General features: G+C 37.7%; 1 protein-coding gene across 4 annotated transcripts in view; it reads right to left on the bottom strand.

Annotated features, from left to right (window-relative positions):
* Window positions 1-23,879, bottom strand: part of Usp25 (ubiquitin specific peptidase 25) — a 106,059-nt gene that overhangs the window by 61,994 nt on the left and 20,186 nt on the right. For 2 of the 4 annotated variants that reach the window (XM_075957085.1, XM_075957247.1), the window contains exons 2-6: window positions 21,584-21,661; window positions 18,147-18,291; window positions 14,622-14,705; window positions 8,124-8,247; window positions 4,936-5,098 (exon numbers count right to left, since the gene is read on the bottom strand). In XM_075957085.1, coding sequence (XP_075813200.1) covers window positions 4,936-5,098; window positions 8,124-8,247; window positions 14,622-14,705; window positions 18,147-18,291; window positions 21,584-21,661 — 594 coding nt within the window. The remainder of the gene's footprint in view (window positions 1-4,935; window positions 5,099-8,123; window positions 8,248-14,621; window positions 14,706-18,146; window positions 18,292-21,583; window positions 21,662-23,879) is intronic. The other 2 variants (XM_075957166.1, XM_075957315.1) reach the window with 1 other exon arrangement.

Raw genomic sequence — 23,879 nt, 5'->3', positions numbered from 1 at the left:
GAAGTACAAAATTATACAAGGACGTTTTTTAAAGCATACAAAGTATTACATTATTAAAATCTGTTTACGTTACTATGTCATTAACAAGAAATTTTCTTAAAATAGATAAAATACAGTGAAAAAGTTTTTAGATGTGTTCTATTTTAAATTATTTACCAACAAAAATTGAGTACAAATCAATGTATTCATCATATGCTAGAGGCAAAGACACAAAATATTACATATTCTCTTGATACCCAAGAAAACACAATAGGAGACAAATGTATAATTGTAAAAATGAAATAACGCAAAAGTCCACAGTAAGATAGACACTCAAGAAAGCCTTTCTTCTTCATGGTGTTTTAGCTGCTGGAAATTGAATCAAGGCCTTGAACTTTCTCTACCACTGACCTCAATTACAAGTCACTCATGACGACCTTGATTGTTAGCTAAAAGGGGTACTTTGTAATCCACTATCATCATAACATTTGTTCAAAATTAAATATACAATAGTACATACTAGAACACATACTTAATAGATATAAATTCATCTGAGCATCTCTGCAAGATACTCCTTATAAATATTTTACACACTTGTAACTATTCCTTCAACTTGACAGTGTAATTATACTTCTTCCTTGAGTCATATTTTGTACAGTATATAAATTGACACAAGCAACGATAATGTATTGAATTTTATGATATATAAATTTGCTTACTTTATAGGACATAAAAGCAGCATCACAAATCAATGATAACAACTTATTTTTAAAAAAATGGGTATTTGTAGTGTACCTTTAATCCCAGCACTGGGAAAGCAGAGGCAGGACAATCTCTGTGAATTAAAGATCAGCCTGGTCTACCAAAGTGAGTTCCAGGACAGCCAGGGATGTTACAGAGAAACACTGTCTCTTAAAACCAAATAAAAATAACAATATAATGATAATAGTAAATAAAATTAAAAGTAGATAAATTTTGGTAAATCTGGCTCACAATTTGTCTTAAAAAAAAAAAAAAGAGGACGGGAAAGCTGAGTCCAAATGGTGAAAAGCAACTTCTAATAGAAACTATGGGAAAAGCGACCTGTATTGACTTATGTGTAAGCCCTTCTCTTTTGTTTCTTGTTTGTTTGTGATTTCTAATAGCATCCTGCTGCACAGCCCTGGCTGGCCTTAGTCAGGCTGGACTTGAACTCAGTGAAATCCACATGCCTCTGTCTCCTGTGTGTGCTACTACATCCAGTAAAGATGTTCTTAATTAAACATTATGACCAGATAACTCATTTTCTTGAACTTATTGTTTTTGTTCCTCTGAGAAGGGATCTTGCCAATGGCGCCCAACTCATTTATTCACACATTTAATAAATACTTACTGAAGACCATGGCATGAACAACACTAGAGGACAAAGAAAAAAGCACAGCTAAAATAAACAGTCTCTTTTTCATGAGAATTATCATCGTCTGACTGCAGATTAAAAGGATGAAAGAAGTATAAATCAGAAGGGATACAGCTAAAGCTGCAAATGAGAACCGAAGCAGAAAGCGCCATTTTAAAGCCAGAGCTTAATCAAGCGAAAGGTTTTGAGCACAGTAGCAAGAGTAGGGAAATCAAACAAGGAAAAGGAATACAGAAAAGCAGAGCTTTAGAATCTGTGAAACATCGAGAAGGGAAATCATCAAACATCATACATCTCTTGATAAATTCCACTGAAGACGATGACACACAGAGGACTCGCTGGAGCATTGCAAGACAAAAAAGATAGCAATGCAGCTGTCTTAAGGTGAAGCAAGTGATGACCTTGAGAAATGGTGACTTCAAAGTCACCTCCTCAGTGCAGTGGTAGAGGAAGAATGCTTGAGATGTGAATTGTAGAAATGGAATAGAGCTTAAGGGGGAAATCTGAGCCACTTTTGTGATGAATTTTAAGAGAAAATTGCCAAAGAGGAATGAGAATCCCACTACAGGGCTTTGAACTCCCTCTGGAATGTCTTCCTTGTTTCTGAACAGTAAGAATTTCCTTTGGCTTGGGTGTGCAACAAACCTCTTCCTCCACTTTCTCAAGATTTTTGAAGTAAGGGATTCTTGTAGTACTTCAGTGCGCCTGCCCACTGAGAAGCACTGCTGCTGTCTGCAGATCTGAGGAGATGACCTATTGACCTTCGTCTTGTCTCACAGTAACTGTGAGCTGAGTGAGCTCCGCCCCTGGGAGAGTTGGAGACTGAAACATCACAGAGCATTCGGCTCAGTTGAAAGGAATTCCAACCAACTCTACAAATTCCAACGAAAGTTTTGGTACTAATGAAGGCCACTTTAGGTGAAAAGCTCCCTTTCTAAGTAAGCAGTCACATCTGGGCTCACACCTGAGAATCAAGTGATGCCAAAAAGGAAAAGGAAATAAACCTATTAACTAAACGTACAATAATAGCTCCCCGAAATGACAGTGAACATTGGAGATACAGTACACACAGTTGGCCATGAGTGAACGCATGTTTCCTTCCACAGAATTCCAGTTTGGAGCTTCATTTCTTCCCTAAAAGTCACTTTTCTTGGGATGTGATAACCCAAACTTCTAAAGGGGGAAGATGATTTGCTACAGGCATTTAGATTTCTGCTAGAGAAGTCAAATGTTCTTTAGTGGCTATGTTTGTTATCATAGAATAATAAAATTTAAACTAATAAAATTACTTCTTTCTATTAAGGAAGAATATATCATAGTTTTTTCTGGTATGTTCCTTTCACACACACAGGCGCGCACACACACACACACACACACACACACACATGCGCGAGCTTGGTGACCTAGTAGTCTTTGGGTAAGTGGATGGTTACTCCCTCACATTAGAGCTGAGTTGGTAAAAGAACTCATTAACAAACAGAGTTTCCGCTGCTCTGTTGATAATAATTTATCACTTCAAGTGGGAATTTCCTGTGAACACTGTCAGGAGACCTGAAGAGCACTTATCTAGCTATCACGCACTGGCTGTGGGCAGGAACTTCCTCTGCTTGAACTTCCCCATGAAAAGCCTGGCAAGGGAGAAGCATTGTCCCCACAGTGCTGGAGAAAGGCAGCCTGGCGTACTCAGGAACACTGGGCTCACAGCTTCACATCCGCTCCTCGCAGGTCAAACTGTCTAAATTATGCCATGAATGAACAAGAGAGGAGAAAAACCTAAGACACCCCCGTAATGCCTACAGGGCTCTCAAGTAGCCAATAAATGCTATATATTGCTTTTTTATATTACAGAAGTGAGTAACAAATTTACAATGAAAACTACTGTCAAAAATGGGTACATATTCATAGTAATCCAGATATTTCTCAGACTCAACACTTGTGAAACCAAGAAATGAGCCATCTTACTTAGCAGCGTCTATCATAACATAGTCAGAGCGAGCCAAGTCCAGAAAAGCAAAGGAAATCTACTTGTATGCCCATGTGCCACAAAGCAAGAGGTGGGGGCTTAAGACCTATACTAACTACACAGAAAAACATTAAAATCACAGATTAGTCACCTAACAATGACAACAGCTGACAGAAAACAAAAGGCATAAGATACATATGTCACTCCGCTGAGGCCAACATAAAAACAGACTCAGAAAGCTACAAAGGAGTCTTGTTGAACATAAAAACAAATGGCACATAGCCCAATGACTATTAAGTCCTTATTAGGAACAATACACAATTAAGCCACATTTTAACTGTCTTATGGAAAAAAACACAGAATATTTATAGAATGCTTAATTTAAATTTTGAAATTTGATTATTCATATAAACAGAATGAAAAATTATGACAATTGTCATTGTATAAAAAGCTAAACTTCAGAGATTATAATAAATATATTATCAAAAATATTATTTCTAGTTGAGAAGATAGTGGGTATGCGTATTTACAAACATTTCCTATTTTGAAGAAGCAAACAAAACATTTCGCAAAGATTTTCTAAGGTAAAAATAAAATGTGCTAATCTTGAATTATCAATATTTATTCTTTAAAGCACTCTAACATATGTATTGTGATGTATTTATATATAAACACCAGCATCAAACAAAATGCCTCTTAAATCAACTTGCAATTGTGAATATAATAGTATATTTTATAAATATTTCCCTAAAATATAAATAGCCTGATCTGAAACACAAAAAAGTTAATTCTAATTTCTTACCTTGGTTACAACTATTCTCTAAACTTTTAGAGAAATACCTACAAAACTATCTTATTTCTACCACTTCAGAAATCAATAAAATAGCAGCGATTACTAATGGCAAGGAAGAAGGAGAAATTAAGCTTACGTAAATGGAAGGTATTAACCTGTGTTTCATTGAAAGCTTCATAGTGGAACCAGGCATTGTGCTACATGCCTGTAGCACTCAGGAGACTGAGGTCACCTGAGCTACCTAGCAAGAACTTGTTCGAAAATTAAGCGTGTTTTTTTTTCTTTTTTTTAATATTTATTTATTTATTATGTATACAATATTCTTTCTGCTTGTATGCCTGAAGGCCAGAAGAGGGCACCAGACCTCATTTCAGATGGTTGTGAGCCACCATGTGGTTGCTGGGAATTGAACTCAAGACCTTTGGAAGAGCAGGCAATGCTCTTAACCGCTGAGCCATCTCTCCAGCCCTTAAGCGTGTTTTTAAAAAGATACTCTGTTTGAAAACAATGCAACTTTTAATTAACTAGATGTGATATCTCCAACCTATAGTCCTGGCCCTCAGAAGCTGAGGCAACAAATTCTAGATTCTCAGCTAGTTTGGGCTATACAACAAGAACCCATCTACAACAAAGAACAGAAGACAAAAAGGTCACACTGGTAATTAAAGACAAAAAGCGCTAGGAGATTCTGAAGTCAAGCCACTTTATACCACATACATGAATCCTGCCTGAACTTCTACTAAAAAGATGCAAGAAACAGCACGGCACACAGCACTGCTCCTCAGGCTGAATCTCGACCCTTACCTGAATAACAGCGCTAAACCAGCACGTGTTGCCGACGTTCTTCAGCCCAACTGGAGCTTTGTCTTGTCTTTTTCTATCATAAGGATTTCGAGAATCCCTCCAAACTTCTGTAGGTGTTCTCTTCAAACATGCTTTATTCTCTGCTATGCTGGCTTCAAGAACTCTTAAGAAATGAAAATACAGTGTTGAAAAAGATTTACACTATTATACAACACACTAAGCAACTTCTTATTGTGGGTGAGCATACAGGATTTGTTATAGGGCTAACATGTTCTGGGAAGTAATACGTGATCCTGACATTGCTCAAGTAGCAAACAGATGCCATTAGGAACATGGCAGTGGCCTCCTCCACCCTACACCCCTCCCATCAATGCCTGAGGCAGGTGGGAGAGCTGGTCCTGAGGTCATAAGAGCAGGAGAGCTGTCCCTGCCCCTCATCAACTGCAGCACTTGGCAGAGTGGCCCCTACACTATGCATGGGCAACACAGTAGAGCTGGCGCTGAAGGTGTTTGTGTGGGACAACTGACATGAAAGTGATGTGGGATTCCCCTCTGTGTGTTGTGAATGTGTTTTATTATGATCAGCTTATAAAGAAGCTCCTTTGGACTATGGCAGAGGAGAATATAAGTAGGAGGGAAAATTAAACTGAATACAAGGAGAAAGAAGGCAGAGTCAGGGGACACCATGTAGCTATCAAAGGATAAAGACTCCAGAACCTTACAGGTAAGCCACAACCTAATGGTGATACACAGATTTAAAGAAACAGTGTTGTAATTAATATAGTTTCTGTGTGATTATTTGGATCTGGGTGGTCAAGAAATGTAAGTGCGGTCTCCATTTACATGAAAGCATGAGAACCCCTGGTCTCTCCCCTTGCGCATGGCTGCAAGGGGTGAACCAACCAGCACAGTGCGGGAGAGCTCACCCTGGTGGTGAGGACACGGGAGAGCTGGTGAACTGACTAGCTCTGCAACTCTCCAGGCTCAGAACCAGGGTTATAAGCTGACCCACCCCAACATTTATCACATCTATCATCTGCAGACCCAAAGCTGCAGGGTCTCCATGACACAGGGCAACAAGAGGATAACCAACAGGAGCTCCACTGAGAGCCCAGCACCAACAGTGTGGCAGAAACCAGAGGCCTTCAACCAGACCAAGGACTCTTTGCAATGAACGTTTGCAAGTAAAGATATATAGATAAAATGGTTTGCTGTGTGACTCACTGTATCACACTTCGACTTCCATGATGAGATTGATTTTATTTTTTTTCTTTTTATTTTCTCTTAAATTCTATTTTATTGTATTTTGGGGGAAAGGTTGCAAAGGCAGAAAGTAGATACAAAGGGATGGAAAATGAATGGGATGGAGATGCTCCATGTAAAAGACAAAAAGAGTAAATAAAAAACAAAGTTTAAAAAAAATAAAAAGAACATGGCAGTATTAATAACCAACGAATAAAGTGAAGTACAGATTATTTCCTAAGAAAACTTCAAACACAAAACCTAAGTTTAAAAATAATCATAATCCTTTGCTAAACACACACACACATCACACATAAAAGTGTCCATGAGCCACACAGGGATAACCAGGTCATGATTAGCCTGCATGTACAACAGTGGTCCCAAGAAAGCACAACAGATATGGACTTTCCTTTGCCTAATGGTCTAGTGCTACAGCACAGCCACTGTAGCAACCCTAGGCTGTGTGTGTGAGGATGCCAGCACAAACAAGCCTACTGTGCTTACACCACCTACAATCATACATAGTACACAACACTCAGCAGCTCTGACACTGCATATATGCTTAATATGGTACACCATTCGCCAATATTTTACAGTATTCATACCCTATTACAAACATACTATAAAATGAATGCCACAATGTGCTGGCAGAAGCTTCACACTTCTAATGTTTGTCTCTGAACTGCAATAGGGACCACATGGAGGTGTTAGCTATGATATAACATCTGGGTTTTTGTACCCACATTCTTATGAAATTGTCTCTTGACAACTATTTTTTGGATTCTCTTCAATATTAACCCATATGGAACTTAAGTATATAGTGTTTCAACTAGAAAACACTGACACAGACTGGCAAGACGGCTCAACTGTCTTTTTAGATCCTTTTGGGCCTTTAGAACTTGATGCTTTCACAGAGTAGACTACAGTGTAAGAAGTTAAAACCCTGGGTAAGGCATCTCTGACACAACTGTTAAAAGCTAGACCTAACATGGTCAATGTCATAGTTTTGATGCACAGCACTTCAAAAACTAAACAAAATAACCGGGTTAAATATGCAATGACCTTGATCACTCATTGATGTACATACCTATAAATAGAGGAAGGAGATCAAAAGTTCAAGGTCACCATCAGATACACAATAAGGCCACATCTCAAAAATCCCAAAGAAATAAATATGTAGTAGAGATTACCACTGAAGAAAAGATTAATAATCTAGCAATCTACATTTGTAAGATGGCAATTTAAATATAAACCCAATAAATATTTAATAAATTTTCAAAAAGCTAAGCTCACAATGAAAACATTAAGAAAACAGATGACACAGAATTATAAATACTAATCCAGGATATAATCTTCTAGATATTTTCATATTAATAGGCTTATAAAAATTGATGTAAACAAAAATATATGTGCATTTAAAAATAACATTTGCAGCAAGTATATCTTTTATTGTATAATCTTTAGCCTCCACAACAAGCACACACAAACATGTCTATGTACACACAAAGATATCAAATAGTATCACTATCCAAAATAACTACATACCGTATCATATATCCAATGGAAGCAAAAAAAAAAATTTACCTTTGGCTTATTACCAAAAAAAAAAAAAAGTAAAAACAAAAAACAAAAAAACAAACTTGAATCCTGTGATAAATTCCTAAAGGTAGACTGGACAGTAGATTCAAAAGAACAAAAAAAAAAGGAAGAAAAATTAAAGAATAAATTTGTGACAAAATTATGAGTTCCATAATTAAAAAATATTTATAGGTTTAAAACTTTAAATATGAAGTTTGATTACATAAAATGTAAAAAAATACAAGCACATATTATTGATTTTTTATTTAGAATGAAATATATCTCAATGCTCTTAAAATTTAAGTCTGTCTTTTCCTTTTGGAGTACAGACATACTCTCACACACACATGATGGGTCTACACTCTTACCTGCTGATGGCTTGTTCTTCATCGGTTATTCCAGTCTCCCGGAATGCCTTATTTGATTCGGCCAAGCTCAAAGCAATCGCCCTCTGAAGATCATCTTTGTCATCTCCAGTGAGATCGATAACATCTGAAAAGCAAAACTAGCTTTCTCAGAATTAAGGCAAACAAATGAAAGTGAACTCCCACCACAGCGACTGTATGCCCAATAAACCTTGACAAACCAAAAGCCAGGACCAAGTTAATCCTCTATGTTATAAGCATGAATATATCTTTAAAAATCCCAACATGGTTACCATAAACTATCCTTAGTAACTAAATAGTTTCTTCTACAAAATCTACCAAAAGTAGTGAAAAGAAGAAAATTCTTGGTATTTATTTACTGTGTAGCATCTTATTAAAAAGCTAATGATCAGAAAGCCTACTGGGAATATGGTTTATCAATAAAATGCAAAACAACCACTACCAAACACTTACATTGGTGCTTTCTGATGTGTAAATATCACACTAACAAATCACAGAGTAGGGGGAATGTGTGTGTGTGCGTGTGTGTGTGTGTGTGTGTGTGTGTGTGTGTGTGTGTGTGTGTGTGACATTGTTGATAGTTTTTAGTTCTAGTGAAAAAAAAAGATGCAAGGAGCTGTCACTTTTGGTTTTTCTCTTCTGTACCATGTGATTAATTTAGGACATATGCCTTTCTTGTCACTGAAAATAAGATTTTCATTTACACAGAGGTATGCAAACAAAAACACTTGGTCCATTTCATTGAACACTGTGAGTTTTACTTCTGTATTCAATGAATAAAACCCACGACTATTACCACCACTGATAAAACATGCTTAATGCAGTTCTACAATGTATGTTGGTCAATTTCCTTGACAGAGGAGTTATTGCTATGAATGCTATTATTACAATTTAAGAAATGATAGGAATCAGCCTAATAAAAGAATATAGAATTGGAAAGAGTAAGATCTGGAACTCATCAATACCATCACTAAATGGAGACATTGATGGTAGAAGCAAGGGAGCAGCCATGATCCTACTGATTCTACTTTTCCCAGTGTCCTTAGTGGACATGTAGAAGTTGTTCTATCAAAGTTCAGCTGCAAGGAAGTCACTCACAGAGCAAAAACGACACTCTATTAGCATTCCAACATCCAGGCAGAGTCAAGTGGAGGTTACTTATCGAGGTTCTCTGTCCCCTAAGCCAAGTTACTTAAGAAGTACACAGTTGCTCAGAGCCACCCTACCGGCTGTCTTCCTGCTGTGGTAGAGGACTGAAGCACTGTGATGGTCACGTCTGCAATCACTAGAGAAGACTGAGCTCAAGGGCCCTCCCTCAATTCCCTGCAAACAAGTCTGCAATTGCTTAATCCCTCGGATTAAATGCCTTCTCTGAAATTACCAATCATAGTTGATGCTTCATGCCTAGGAACTCACTTAGAAACAGCAACTGATTTTATTCTTTACTTACACTCTTTCAGGATCCATGAATTGGAGTTCACACAAAAGCAAACAATAAGCAAGGATGGAATATTTTCTCCTATCCCACAAATGCTGAGATGCTTATAACAGTGTAAAAATAAAGAATGGTACACAGGCTCCAGGTCTAAGACTTTTACTTCTTAAATCCCATGCATTTTGCCCCACAATCAGTTTTTTAAAGTTATCTATTGATCCCTTAAAGAAGGGATCAGAATTCCAGAAGGTAGAGAATATAATCACAATAATATGGATATGTGATACCCTTTGCTGCTATTAATATTTGCACTGCTGATGCTGATCAAGGCACCAGTACCAAGGTGAATTTCTGTTATTACTTAGAAATAAACACAATATTTTAAAGAAAATCAGTTTACCTTAAAAATGTAAATTTTGATCAAAATAACTTTGATCAAAAAAAGTAATTTTAACAAGAAATTGAATCTTGATTTACAAGGTTTTGGAGTTGTTACTGACTAAAAATGCATAGTTTCTACATGGCAAAGCCTGCTATAAATGCTAGTACAATGCTGGGGTTGCAAAGTTAGTACTTCTCATATTTTGGTTGAAAGAACAAATGACATACTACAAAGGATGAACACCCAAACTTCAATTTTATCAGTCGTTGCAGAGCAACTTCTGTTAATGACTGATAGAGAATCCCATCCAAGCTCAGAATTTTGAAAAAAAATTTATGTTTCAACTACTATGATCCTGATAGTTTCTCAGGATGTAAAGGCTTTTCTGGTAGAACCAGTTCATCAGCTGCCAACAAATGTGATACATTAGCATATTATTCTTTCATAATATGGATGGAACTACAACTATCAACATAGTTTTACAGAATCATGTAAGGGTGACAGATCAAATAGCAAAACATTGGTAGATTTTAAAATATAGCAGCACTGTATAAAAGGCAATTGATAACCACCATCCAGGGCAACACGAAAGTGACTGTGGATCCACACTGTAACTCAGCCGTAGGAAATTAAGAAGCATTGAGTTTTGGTATATTAAGCAGAATAATCATTATTATTTGAATATTCAGTTAGAACATTCCTCCCTTTGCTAAATGAACATCTGTATGAAGCTAGACTTTCTTCACAAAACAGAAGCAAAGCAGCCTATTCTAACAGAATGGAAACCCTCCAACACAGATCTGAGATCCCAGGTCTGTTCTAATACCACAGATAGGAGAAAGGTGCAGCAGCATAAAGGGTGTACCCTTTTGCTAATTTGTTTCAGAAATATATTCTATACAAAAATGTTTACCTCACAGAATAGGTCGCTATTTTAACTAAGAATTAGTTTTCTAAGCTTTCTGAATTTTAAAAATGTTTTAAACAGTTCCTGAATTAGAATTATCTCAGAAAGTGTTTCATATCAATGAAAGCTCTTTGAGGTCCGTCATAAATTTGTGAGTTTAAAGGAGCCCGAAGATCAAAAGTGTGCCACGTTATTAAATATGAACATGTTCTACAAGACTCCTGGCTGCACAGACTGGTGCTCTTGTAATCTGGTTTTTACAATCAAGTTGGCAAAAGATAAGTCACAATCACCTGACCAACAGAAGACAAATGTCAAGAAACATTGCTACAACCCTCTGTGCCAGTCATTCCTGTGAGGAGGCCAGGACATGACAGCAGAGCAGCAATTCTGGTTGGACAACTTGTCCTCCCCAATGGGGCCCAACCCTGTGCGTCCTGATTGCTGATCCCATCTAGACCACAATTCATATCATCTGCCTTTCCCTGATGGCATTACAAACAGAAGACGCTTGTTCTTCCACTGGTATAAAACGCTAACCTGTCTGTAGCTAGAAATGACCACTCAGTTGTTCCTGCTTCCCGTCTCTCCCCACATCTGTAATCCCCTAGAAGGTGGGCAGCTACACATCTGTACCCATCTGTAATGCAGATGGGAACTGGAACCTGCCTCTCCTGGTATTGGGCAGCAGTACATTTTAATGATGGAAAGGATTAGCTGAGACCAGATGCTATCAATTCTTGACTGACACATTCTTCCAGCAAAGGAAAGGTCTCTGGTCTCTTTATCTATAAAGCTGCTGTAATTACAATTTTCTTCATAGTGTTCACATTTCTCTACAAAACTGCTTTTCTTCTGCCATAGTTTGAGAACAATGTGGCCATCACGAAAGGAAACATTTATGACCCACTCACATATTTTTTATAAATTTATTTATTTATTATGTATACAATATTCTGTCTGTATGATGCCTGCAGGCCAGAAGAGGACACCAGACCTCATTACAGATGGTTGTGAGCCACCATGTGGTTGCTGGGAATTGAACTCAGGACCTTTGGAAGAGCAGGCAATGCTCTTAACCGCTGAGCCACCTCTCCAGCCCCCCACTCACATATTAAATTATTTCGATTTTAAGTATCATTTTGCTTAACAAATTAGTAAGTAAAATATAATTTTAATAATGGCTAAATGAGAATTTTCTTTTTTGTAATTCATGAGTAGCTAATTTTCTCTTTCTGATAGTTATTGCTGGTTCTCAGCTTGACTACATCTGGAATTAACTAAAACCACCGTGGCTGGGTGCACCTGTGAAGAGGTTTTTCTGAATTAAATCATTTGAAGTGGGAAGACACACTTTTAATCCAGATCCACCTTTAATCTGGGATACACCTTTTGCTAGCAGCCTATATAAAGGGACAAGGAAAGAGAAGCTTGCTCTCTGTGCCTGCTTGCTCTTGCTAACAAGTCCATTCCTTCAATGGTATTAAAGTCTATTTTGGGATTCTGGCATGTACTGAAGACCAGCTTAAAAATCAAGCTTTGGGTCTTGCTGAATTCTTTTTCCAGGGATTGGCAAAACAATGAATACATTGGATGCATAGAGTCATCAGTTGCATAATGAAAACTAGCATTTTCTGTATGTTTATTGAAGAGAGCTGAGAATTAACTTGGCTATAAACAAGTGGTAATTGCAGAAGTAAATTTAAAATCAAAATAGCCTTGGTAGAAATTTCTATCCATATACCAGCATACTATATATGCTGTATATCTGCACCATAGCAAGACTTTGGAAAACACTGGAAACTTTTTTGCTATCTACTCTCCCTGGAGATCTCTGTGAGAACAATTCAAAGACACTAAACAGATATGATAGACAGACAGTTGGAGGAAGAACACATACCAGGGCAAGACAGAGTTGAAGTAACAAGTTAGAATGCCAAACCAGGACTATACACTGCATGGCTTGCTTGAAGAGAAAAGCAACCTAGGAAGTGAAGGATGGGAGCTCACATAGGAAACACAAATCACAAGTGAGGACTCTACTGAGCCTTACAACTCAGCCTCAGAGGCTGCTGGTCTTACAACTCAGCCTCAGAGGCTGCTGGTCTCACTGTTAGTGTCAAGAAGCAAAAGCAATTCAGCCTCGGGCTGGGCTGTGGCTCATTTCTCTCCACAGTCCTGTGATTCCTTCCTCACTTCCCCTCAAGTATTTGTTCAAATGTGACCTCACCCAAAAAGCATTCCCTAAGGACAGGACCTAAAATAGTCATTCCTATTCCCAGCCAGCCACACCCAGAGCACCACCTTGACCTAACATGTGGTTCTCTGTGACTTCTGAGAACTCAGGAGTATTATTCTTCACTGTCATTCATAAACAAAACAGACTGTATCTTTCTGTGGCTTAATAAACTCCCTAAAAGCATTGATAAATCAATACTGCTGTACCAAAACAACTGAAACATAATACCCAAATATGAAACATAAATTTCAAAAGTGGGCTCTGTATAATGACAATAATAAGATGTGAGTATGTGTTCCCAATTTCTACAAAGAGGACAGATAAGGCACTACATTTTATAAAATACTTCCATATAAACATAATAAGATGTGAGTATGTGTTCCCAATTTCTACAAAGAGGACAGATAAGGCACTACATTTTAAAAACTACTTCCATATAAACAGATACACATAGGCAAAGTGCCTTCTCCACTCGCCATCCACTTCTTCCCTACTCTGATTTATTGGTTTTCACATAATAATCCTTCTATTCTGTTTTTCTGACTGCTGAACACACAGTCTCTAAAACTGTAATGTATGGACAGGACTTTCTATGATAGGAGCTACAAATTTCAACATTATTTAACTTTAATTTTGATTACTGGCAACTATACTGAACTGTTTAGTTAAAAATACAATTCTCATTTTAAGAACAGCTACTAAACTTATAATGGTAGCATCCATAAGGAAGAAAATGAAAAGTACTTGGGGAGTCATCCAAAAATTGTCACTTGTTTTCTGTGTCTTCCATCTTGAAAGGTGAAAAAAACTGAAATTAATATTCCGCATTAGTCCACAACTATGAAAACAGCGATAGCCCATGGCCAGCCTTCTCTCCTAAAACTCAGAAAATTTTCATCATGGAAAGAGAAACAGGCCTTGAGTACAACACCAGCCTCAGAAATAAAAGCTCCACTTGAAAAAAGAATAAAATAAATTTTAAAAGTTATCCAGGCCATTCTATAGTCCACTTGTACTAGAATGTTCCATATCGGCTTGAAGCGTCTTAACATATCCAATCAGCTGCACACCACCACCCTGGTCTAACCTATTTCTAAGCTTAACTTTGGGTGTTGTGAATGATCAAAACAGTTTCATGTAATAGAAATTTCTAGACAGAGTTGTAACTTTCATTGAATTTCTTTTTCTACCTAAAGTAAATTTTAAAAAGTGTGAGGGATGGAAAGAGGAAAGAGTCTGTTGATAACTCCTCAGACATGAGGACAGAAGCTGCACCCATCGTCATCTGGACATTAAATCACCCTGGTCAAGCAGTCCACCCATGATCTAGATTCTAGGATAGAACCTCAAGGGTTTTCTCATTTTGAATGCCATTCAGGTTGTATGGAGCCTAGGCACCAATAGCAATTCAAATGTTTGAAGAGCCTACTACATACTTAGCACTCGTGCTAATGTATTATACAAGTTTATCTAAAGCTTAATAATGCTGTATTACTTTGTATGTTATGATTACCTACCCAAATCCCTCTTATCTTTTGATCCATATTTTGATTGCTCAACTGGGGTGCATCTTGCTCTGGTGGACATATACTGTTTTTGTCCTGTTTTAAAAAAGTTTAAAACAATTTAATAGTTGTGGTATAAAATAATACTAATAGATTTAATATTGGGCAAAATCTTTTGTATAGTCATGGCTAAGACACTGTGCCAAGAGCCAAAAATATCATTATTTCCGCTTTGATTCAATGACAATTATGATAGCCAATACCATGCATTGTAAACTAGTCCACTTTAATTGTGTATGTGGTAGGGGGTGATGTGTGTGCAGAAAGTCAGGGACTCATGTCAGCATCCTGCCCAATTACAGCCCACAGTATTCCCTGGAGACAAGGTCTATCATTAAGTTTAAACTAGCCTGGAAACCAGCAAGGATCAGTGAACCTCTTGTTTCTGATGTGTAACAGCAAGCACTGCACTACACAGAGGTTTTCTATGTGGATTCAGGGGTTTAAGCACAGGTCCCCATCCTTGTACAGCAAGAGCTTTATTCACTAACACTCATTTCTTTTTCTTTTTCTTTTTCTAAAGATCTCATAGAGTTTCCTTTCTAACCTAGGAGCATGAGGCATTCTTTGAAAATTTGTTATTTAGTATTGTCTGGATTATACAAGTTATGAAAAGGTTAAATATCCAGCAAATTTGAGCACTTTTCCAGAATATAACAGAGTATTAAATTGTAGTAAAGAATATTATGAAGAGTCACCCAGTACAATAACTGAAGTTCTGGAAACAAGTTTTCTTCAAATTGTAACTTTTCTCTCAAAAGTAAAAGCCAAACTAAAATATGAAATGGCTTTCCTATTAAAAGTATTGAAAAGATTATTACTTCTTCAATATTACAGAAAGGGGCACAGATATAAATGTTCTTCAAATCAAGTAAAAAACATTATAGTTTCTTTTACTCTAAAAGAGACATTCAAGTACAAATAGTTATTTGCCAGCTTACATAAATGCAGTAGCATATTTATTAGGAATTTTTCAGTTCAGAGGATAGATTTTTGCCAGCATTGAAACGAGCATGTGATAGACTGGGACCATGATTTTATTTGCCATCAAGTTCTTGCTGAAGAAAAGAAAGAAGAGTAATAATTTACAGAAAATGAGTAATAATTGACAGAAAATGAAACTTTTCAGTATCTGAAACAAACTATTATAGAGTTTCAAATACCAATGTACTTCAAATAAAACTAAGCAAGTACTCAAAAATGAAGCATTTTTTTCACATCTATCCCTGAGAAATTCTTCCCTGAGGGCTGTCACTGCTTTTCCCTCTAGACTCAGGCTTGTGAGCAAGTCTGCACTTACTGACACTCACTTGTAACAATTCTCAATCTTTCCTTCCAATCCATAAAAACTAAAAACACACAAAAATCGCTTCATTTCTGAACAATGCCTGCACAGTCAAAAGTACTTTTCAATAAACTGCTGAATGTGCCTCTCAATCGTCAGTTCTGAGGCTTGCTAGGTTTGCTGAATCAAACTGGTTCCTAACAACTGTTCTCCTTCCAATAACTCTGCAAGACAGGACACAAACGCTGCTACCAAAAGTAATGTCACTGAAGTGTGACCAAGAGGGCCATCATGTAAGTACTCATTAAATTTCAACAGATCTGTGTCTCAGTGATCTATAGAGTGAGCCCCAAGCTTAGGGGAGCACATTAGCAATGAAGCCACAGCAGTGAGCAGGGCACTCAAAATGGCCATCAGCTGAGTCCAATTACAACCCGCTATGCCAAATGTCGGTGAAAAGTGAAGTGATTGATTGTGTGTGTGTGTGTGTGTGTGGTTATACATACGGGGGTGGGTATCACAAGACATAGCCTTCTGAATGTGAGCTGTGTTTTCTCTAAGTGAACCTATTCATGTCACCATCGGTGTCCACTAGCATTTTCACTGGTCCTCACTGAAAATCTTGAACAGGTGCTATCATCTACCTTAGCCTTCTATTAGGACAGTCTCACAATTCCATTTTTCTCCCTCTGTTCATTGACCTTTGTGTCATAAACATAGCATTAACAACAAGAGTTCCCACGTGCCCTCCTAAAATCTTACCTCTCCAACTAGCGCTCAAGCAAGGCTGGACTATTTGCCAATTTCCATCTCTAATTGGCTTCAGGAAAAACTACACTTTGCTTTTTCTGTTTTTATTTTAAAAAAAACTATGTAATTAATTCCTTTTTCCACCACAGAACTGGATGCTATTCTCAAACACACATCCTTCCGATACTTAGAACCCTTCGCTTTCTCCCAGCTTCTTCCAACATCAAAATGTTGTTTCATTGGTCTTGAAGGAGATTTTTTTTCTATGCCAAATTTAGTGGCATCAATGTTCAACGAAATGATTTCCAAATGACAGTCCTTAGCAGCACACTTTGGATACTGGAAAGACTTGTTCCAAGCAAGAGGGCAGAGAAAACAATTTCTAGCAGGCAATTGCTAGCTAACTCTTAAGACAGAAATAACTTAGACTTGAGAGAAAAAGGTTAGAGACTCTTCCTAGCCTAAAGAAGAGTAAGTTAAATACTAGGTGGCACCAGGTGTTGCAACTTCAGCTCATTCTGTTTTATTGTCAGAGTGTAAAGAAAGGAGGAAAAACAGGAGAAACTGAGGCTAGAGGGAAAGACTGCCCAAAGCCTCAGTTATTGCTGAACTTGACATAACAGGCCGTGCACCTCATGCAAGCATGAAAAGGGGAAGGGAAGTGGCTCTCCCTGCTTCTTCCTAATTTCCATGGCCACAAAATGAAACCATACATGCTCCTCAAACATGTTAGTGATCTCGTGTCTCCCATCTATAACACATAAAAGTGCTTACATTTTATATATACTAATTTGATATTCTGGAGTGCTTAGGACTAAAACCATGGCCAAGTACACACCTTAAATAATACCTCCTATTTCACGTTAATTAAGCCATGGGAATGTCAGTAAACAGTAAAAATTTCTCTATGGTACATGAGAATATTCCTGTGATGATGATAAGCTAGGGTCTTGAGCAAAGTCATATAACTTGACTTAAGGTGCAAGAGAGAATGCATGGTGTCTCCAAACATTTCTCTCAAGGGCTGTGTGTGTGTGTTTTCATTTTGGATTAAGGAGGATTTTGATTATATGAAAGCCTTCTCCTCAAACCTTTATTTTCAATGTGGAGGAAAGGCAATTTTATAATATAGTAAACTTATAAATTTATAACCTCAAAGCAGTATTTGGCTTCTACTGAAGGATGAAATTGACAAATTACTATCCACTTAAAATTCTAGACTTTTAATGAATATAATTCACCATTTTTTTATATTTCAAAGTCATGTATTCTACAAGAGATACTCATAAAAGGATATATAACTTAAATAAGATGATTTGTCACTAATAAAAATTTATATTACTTTTTGTTTATGCTTCACTTCTGTTTAATGAATAAAAGTAATACAACATCAAAAGAAAATTTCACTGCATGCCTATAAAACATTAAGAAGAAAAACTTACTTGCATCTGCTTGGCTTCCCACACTGATGTATCTATCGTTGCCTGGAAGTGCTGTCTGGTAATAGGCTGTCTCCTCCTGTGGAGGGGTCTTGGCATTCTTTGCAGTGAGGAAAGCCACTGCTAACTCCAAGTTTCCATTACTATCCTTCAAATAGCAAGAATGGAACATCCAATGATTTTGGAGTAAAGGCATCCAAAATGTATCTAATTTTATCTTGAATATTTTGTAACAAAAATCATTTTGATTTGAATATGTTTTAATGCAACTCTACACAGTAAAAATTTGTCACCCATATCTCTACCTCAATAATTATTTTTAAAAACTATATTCATTATTTGATATTCATTATTAAAACTTCTATTACACTGCTAAATCAATTCTATTTTCTTAGCTACCTATTCATTTGGAAAAATACAATCATGAACTTCTATTTTTTAAAAAAAAAATGAGTAATCAAGAATTCTTTTTCTAGGTTTTGCTTTCAGAGTGGAAAAGTGAATACTTAAAATATGGTTTCTTAACAAGGATATTGGATGCATACCTAGGAGAAACTTAAGAAAATGTCAAGAATTCTTAGTATAGCAGAGGGCAGAAACACTCATGCCATCAAGATAAAAACTCTTCCCATACACACATCAGTGCTCATCGAAAGCACAGCTAACTAAAATATGTTAATGTTAGAAGTAACAGAAGGCCAAAAAGCAGTATGAGAAGACTTGCTCAGCTTTATCTTTAGATTCTCTAAGAGGCTGATTAAAAGTAAAATGTAATATAAGCCTCAGGACAGCTAACTGAGACAGCATAATAAACTCAGATGTTAACCAAGTCATCTCCATAGCGGCCACAGTCAAGATGCAGAAGGCCTGCCTATTTAAGCAGAAAACCACTAGAGCATTCTGGACACTGTAATTACATTTATTTTAAAAAATCTTGTGCTGGCTGTGGATTAAAAGGAAACAGTAAGAGCAGAGTGTGCTATCACTGTTAATATTGTTAAGGTAAGACATGATACAGTGATCAAAGTAACCATAAAATTATCAACAGCCAAAAGAAAAAACCAAAACCCGCTCTCAATCTCACTGTGGCAGGAAGTTAAGGGAAGGGTGGCTGGGAAGGCAACACGGCTTTACAGTGTGTTGCCTTTGTGCCCATGATGAGACTCTTAAGTGACTCATCCAAGATACAATAGGCCCCTGTTAGATAGTACACTGCTCATAAAATGAGCTGCAGGGATGACAGCTGACATTGACAAAGCATCTACTAGGTATCTAGAAGTGTGCTAAGTGTTTTGAATGCCCTGCTTCATTTAATGAAAACCCAGACACATCGGAAATTTTGCAACTTGGCAGTTATTCAGATTGTATGACTAAGTATAGATTCTTGTTATGGCTTAGACATAAAATGTTCTTCATGGGCTCCTATGATTGAATACAATTCAATAGATAGCAATGGTTTGAGAAGTTGTTTAACTTTCTAGGCAGCTACGCTGAGTGACAACAGTCACCTCTGCACAGAGAGGGATGTATGCATAACTCTGTCCCACTTTTCCCAACTCTGCTGCCTGTTCTGACAAGATCTGATTGTGCAGTCTCAAGCTCCTTCCACCATTACCTCCCCACCGTGAGACAAATTAAATCCTTCCTCCTCTATGTATCTTTAGATGTGTGTGTGACATGCATATGTCTGTTTGTGTGTGGATGCATACATGAGTGTAGTGCCTGCAAGGGCCAAAAGAAGGGGTCAGACCCGCTAGAACTGGAGTTACAATGATTGCAGGCCAACTGATGCAGGTGCCGTGAACCAAAATCCAGTCCTCCACAAGAGCAGCAAGTGCTCTTACCACTGAGCGATCTCTCCAGCCCTCTCAAATTGTTTTTGTTGGGTATTTGGCCACAGGTTTAAAAAAAGTAACTAACAGCATTTTCAAGTTAAACATCATGAAGTCAGTGACTGTGGTTACCAAAGCACAGGACTTGTTGGTATGTTGCTAAAGAATCGACTCATTACTAAACACCTTGAAAAATCCTAAAGGCCATCAGTTAGGGTCTAAGTATCCTATTTACTCTCTCAAATGAAAGTTTGTGAAGAAGAAAATAACATACGAAAGGAATGTGGACAAGACTTAATTTGATCTATATTTCTCAAGTTTAGTAAGTGGAGGGAGTTTTCCTCAAATTTCCAATAGCAAAGTGATGAGCTAAAGTCTCATCCTCTGTGATCTCCTGGGAAAGGCAATTTCGAAAATAGACTTGGAATGGATTAGTCATGTATTTATCAGAATGAAAGACTGGTAGCCATCTAAAGGTCAGGCTCCTCAGAACTGGGGCTGCACTCTGGAATCCTCTAACAACAGCTCAGGATTAATCAGCACCCTCAGGAACACTGCTTCATCAGTTTTCTCCTGGCAGATGAGACAAAGCAAGCTCCCAGCACAGTGGTAGACACTTAGCCTTATTCGGGCACCTGTGAACGGCTCCCGCAGCTCCATTCCAAGTCTCCCACACGCTGCTGTGTGTGATGTGGGGTGGGCTACTTAGCATCTCCATTTCCTCATCTCCAAAGAGGGAGACGGAAGCATTTATCTCTTGGAAATATGAGAATAAATTAACAAACCCACATAAAGAACTGAAAGCTGTTGGTCCAAATTGTCTCGTGTTTAGTGAACACTATCATTGATGATTTTTGGTACAATCATCAAAAAAAAATACCCCAAAATAAAGTATCTCTGGAAATAAAGCCCTCAGGCTCGGAATCAAAGACCATTTTAACATTTTCCCCATAGTTAAGTTACAAAATCTCCGGGGCTATATGCGATGAGGGGGATAAAAATGTTACATACAAATGAGCTAGAAATACAGTTCTATTTCAAGCAAACACTTCATTCTCTTGATCACTCTCACTGAGAACTATCCATGGGACTTGACTCATCTCGGCACCTCCATGGGAAAATGAGGGTGTATCTAGAATGCAACCAAAATGACACATTGCATGTTGCACATATTACCGAAATTTGAAGCTGAATAACCTTAAGGCATTCAGATTAACTGAATGCAAGGAATGATGTAAGCTTATTTCTACTGATTCTCTCCTTTGTGATCCTCCTTCACCTCTGACTCTAACCCACCCTCTGAGCCCCTCTTAGATGCTAGAAATAGGCTAAGAATACTATTCCTCAACACTTGGACATATCCTACTAGCCAGCAAGAAAAGTATCTAATACAGAGAAGTTATGCCTCCCTCCAGTGTACCCTCAAACATCAAATTCCGGAAATTTACATGCTTAGAATTGCAGTGCAGGAGATGAGGCTCTTGCTTTCTAAGAGAATGCTTTCCTCTATCTCTGCTGGTATCATATGGTTGAGACTTGGCTTTTAAATATAGTACACAAAGGAGGCAAAAATATACCACAATTTTAATCTATAACTAAAAGTCATACCTTCAGGGCTTGTTGCAGTATCTGGGTATCATTAATCCCAGTTATTTCTCTCAGCTGATTCAAAAATGTCTGCTGGTGCTAGAGGGCAGGAAAAAATTCGGAATTATTACAATAGAAACAATAGAACTATTATTTTTTTTTTTTTTTTAGTTTTTTCGAGACGGGGTTTCTCTGTAGCTTTGGAGCCTGTCCTGGAACTAGCTCTTGTAGATCAGGCTGGGCTCTAACTCACAGAGATCCGCCTGCCTCTATGGAATTTTTTTTAAAAAAGAAAAGATTGTATTTTTTAAAAGAGAGAATTGGGCCCTGATTGCTCTTCGAGTATCTTTCAAATTCTACTTTCTCTTTCCTCTCTCTTTTTTTCTCTCTTTTAAAAAATACAATCTTTTCTTTTTTAAAAAAAAAAATTCCATAGAGGCAGGCGGCGGGCGAGCAGATGAGGGAGGGTGACTTGATCGGGGGAGGGGGAGGGAAATGGGAGGCGGTTGCGGGGAGGAGGCAGAAATCCTTAATAAATAAATAAAATAAAATAAAAAAATAAAAAAAAAAAGAAATCCCAAAAAAAAAAAAAGGAATTTGAAAGATACAAGATAAAAATGCCACTCTTTCACAACAAAGTCCAGGGAGTCCTTGCTCTACTCTCCTATTTCTGAACCTCAACTTCTGCTTTCTCTCCCAGGCTGCCTTACCGAGCTAACAGTTTCCATCCTATCAGACGATGCCTCAGCAAGAAAAAAAGAACAGTTTGTTTGTAGCTTGAGTCTGAGGAGAACTCCTGGGATGTTGAAATGTTCGAGAGATGCGTGCTCCCAGCCTGCGCAGTAAACCAGTTGTTGGGGAATAGTATTCTCGGGTGTGTGACTTTTGTTTATGCTGCATTTGTTTAACTCTGTGAAGCTGTGTTACTGGGCCTGTCTAAAACACCTGAAGGTCCTAATGAAGAGATGAACAGCCAATAGCGAGGCAGGAGCAAGGATAGGTGGGGCTAGCAGGCAGAGAGTATAATAGAAGTCTAACTCTGTGTGAAAGGATTGCAAAGAGCAAACAAGAGAACAACGAGAGGACGATACCAGGGGCCAGTCAGCAAGATACATATGAAGCCACAGTGAAAGAAGCAAAGAAAGATATACAGAAATAGAGAAAGATAAAAGCTCAGAGGCAAAAGATCATCGGGTTAATTTAAGAGAAGCTGACAAGAAGCAAGTCAAGCTAAGGCCAGGCATTCATAACTAAGAATAAACCTACATGTGTGATTTATTTGGGCATTGGGTGGTGGGCCCCTCAAAAAGCCAAAAGAATAAAACATACAACAACCAGTAAATGCATCTAAGAGTCCTAAGATCCAGTCAATGAAAGAAACCATCTGATTCTCCAATCTGTCATAAAAGATCCTAAATTGAACTGGCTTGACCCATTTCCTTCCCTTCTCTTCACAGTATACTAATCTAGCAAATCTCATGACCCAAACAGCACAGGACTCTTACCAAAGTGTTCAATGATCTTCTATGAACAATCCCACTACATGCCTTTGTATTTTATTTCTTAAAACACAGTTCCCTCAAACTGTGAAACAACACCATGAAATAAAGCACAGAATATGTAAAACAAAAAACAAGCTTAGTCCCTAAAATAATGTAGGTCTCCTGGATTATTACTTCAAAATGGCTTACCCTTAACTCAGTACCAGTTCAGTTGGGAATCTTCAGGGGCACTTAAACAACTGGGTGAAAATTTGCTGAGAAATAGAATTAATAACAAAGTTTCCAACTACAAAGTATAAAAAGAAAGGGTAACACAGTAATGGAAAATCTAACAGTTCACATTAGCCAGGAATCAAAATTGTTATTACTGGTACAGGACATCACAGTCTGTATCTCCGAACACACTATAACCTGTGGCAGTATGTCACAGCTACAAAACCTAATCTAATATTGAGAAATAACCAAACAGCCTCAAACAAGAAATGCAAAGCAAAGGAATTCTCATCCTTTCATCTGTTAAGATGTTATAGTACCAAAGGCAATGAGGCAGTCTCCAGCATAAGGGAAATCCAGAGGAGCTACCACACAGGGCAGCAAGAGAGGCTGGCAAAGGCTACCGCATGCCCCGCAGAGTGTGTGGACATGACTGAGAAGCATGGGGGAAAGCTGCTCAGTGCATGACAATCTTTTAGCACATTCCTGTATGGCATTATAGTAGGACAACATCTTTTTCCTTAGGAATGCTTAAGTGACAGAATAAAATGTCCACAACTGATTCTCAAATGGCACAAGGAGAAAAAAAAAAGAGCCATGAA

Source organism: Microtus pennsylvanicus, chromosome 1 (assembly GCF_037038515.1).
Source record: "Microtus pennsylvanicus isolate mMicPen1 chromosome 1, mMicPen1.hap1, whole genome shotgun sequence".
Lineage (NCBI taxonomy): Eukaryota > Metazoa > Chordata > Mammalia > Rodentia > Cricetidae > Microtus > Microtus pennsylvanicus.
The sequence above is the reverse complement of the archived record's forward strand: the minus strand, read 5'-3'. Positions and strand labels throughout refer to the sequence as shown.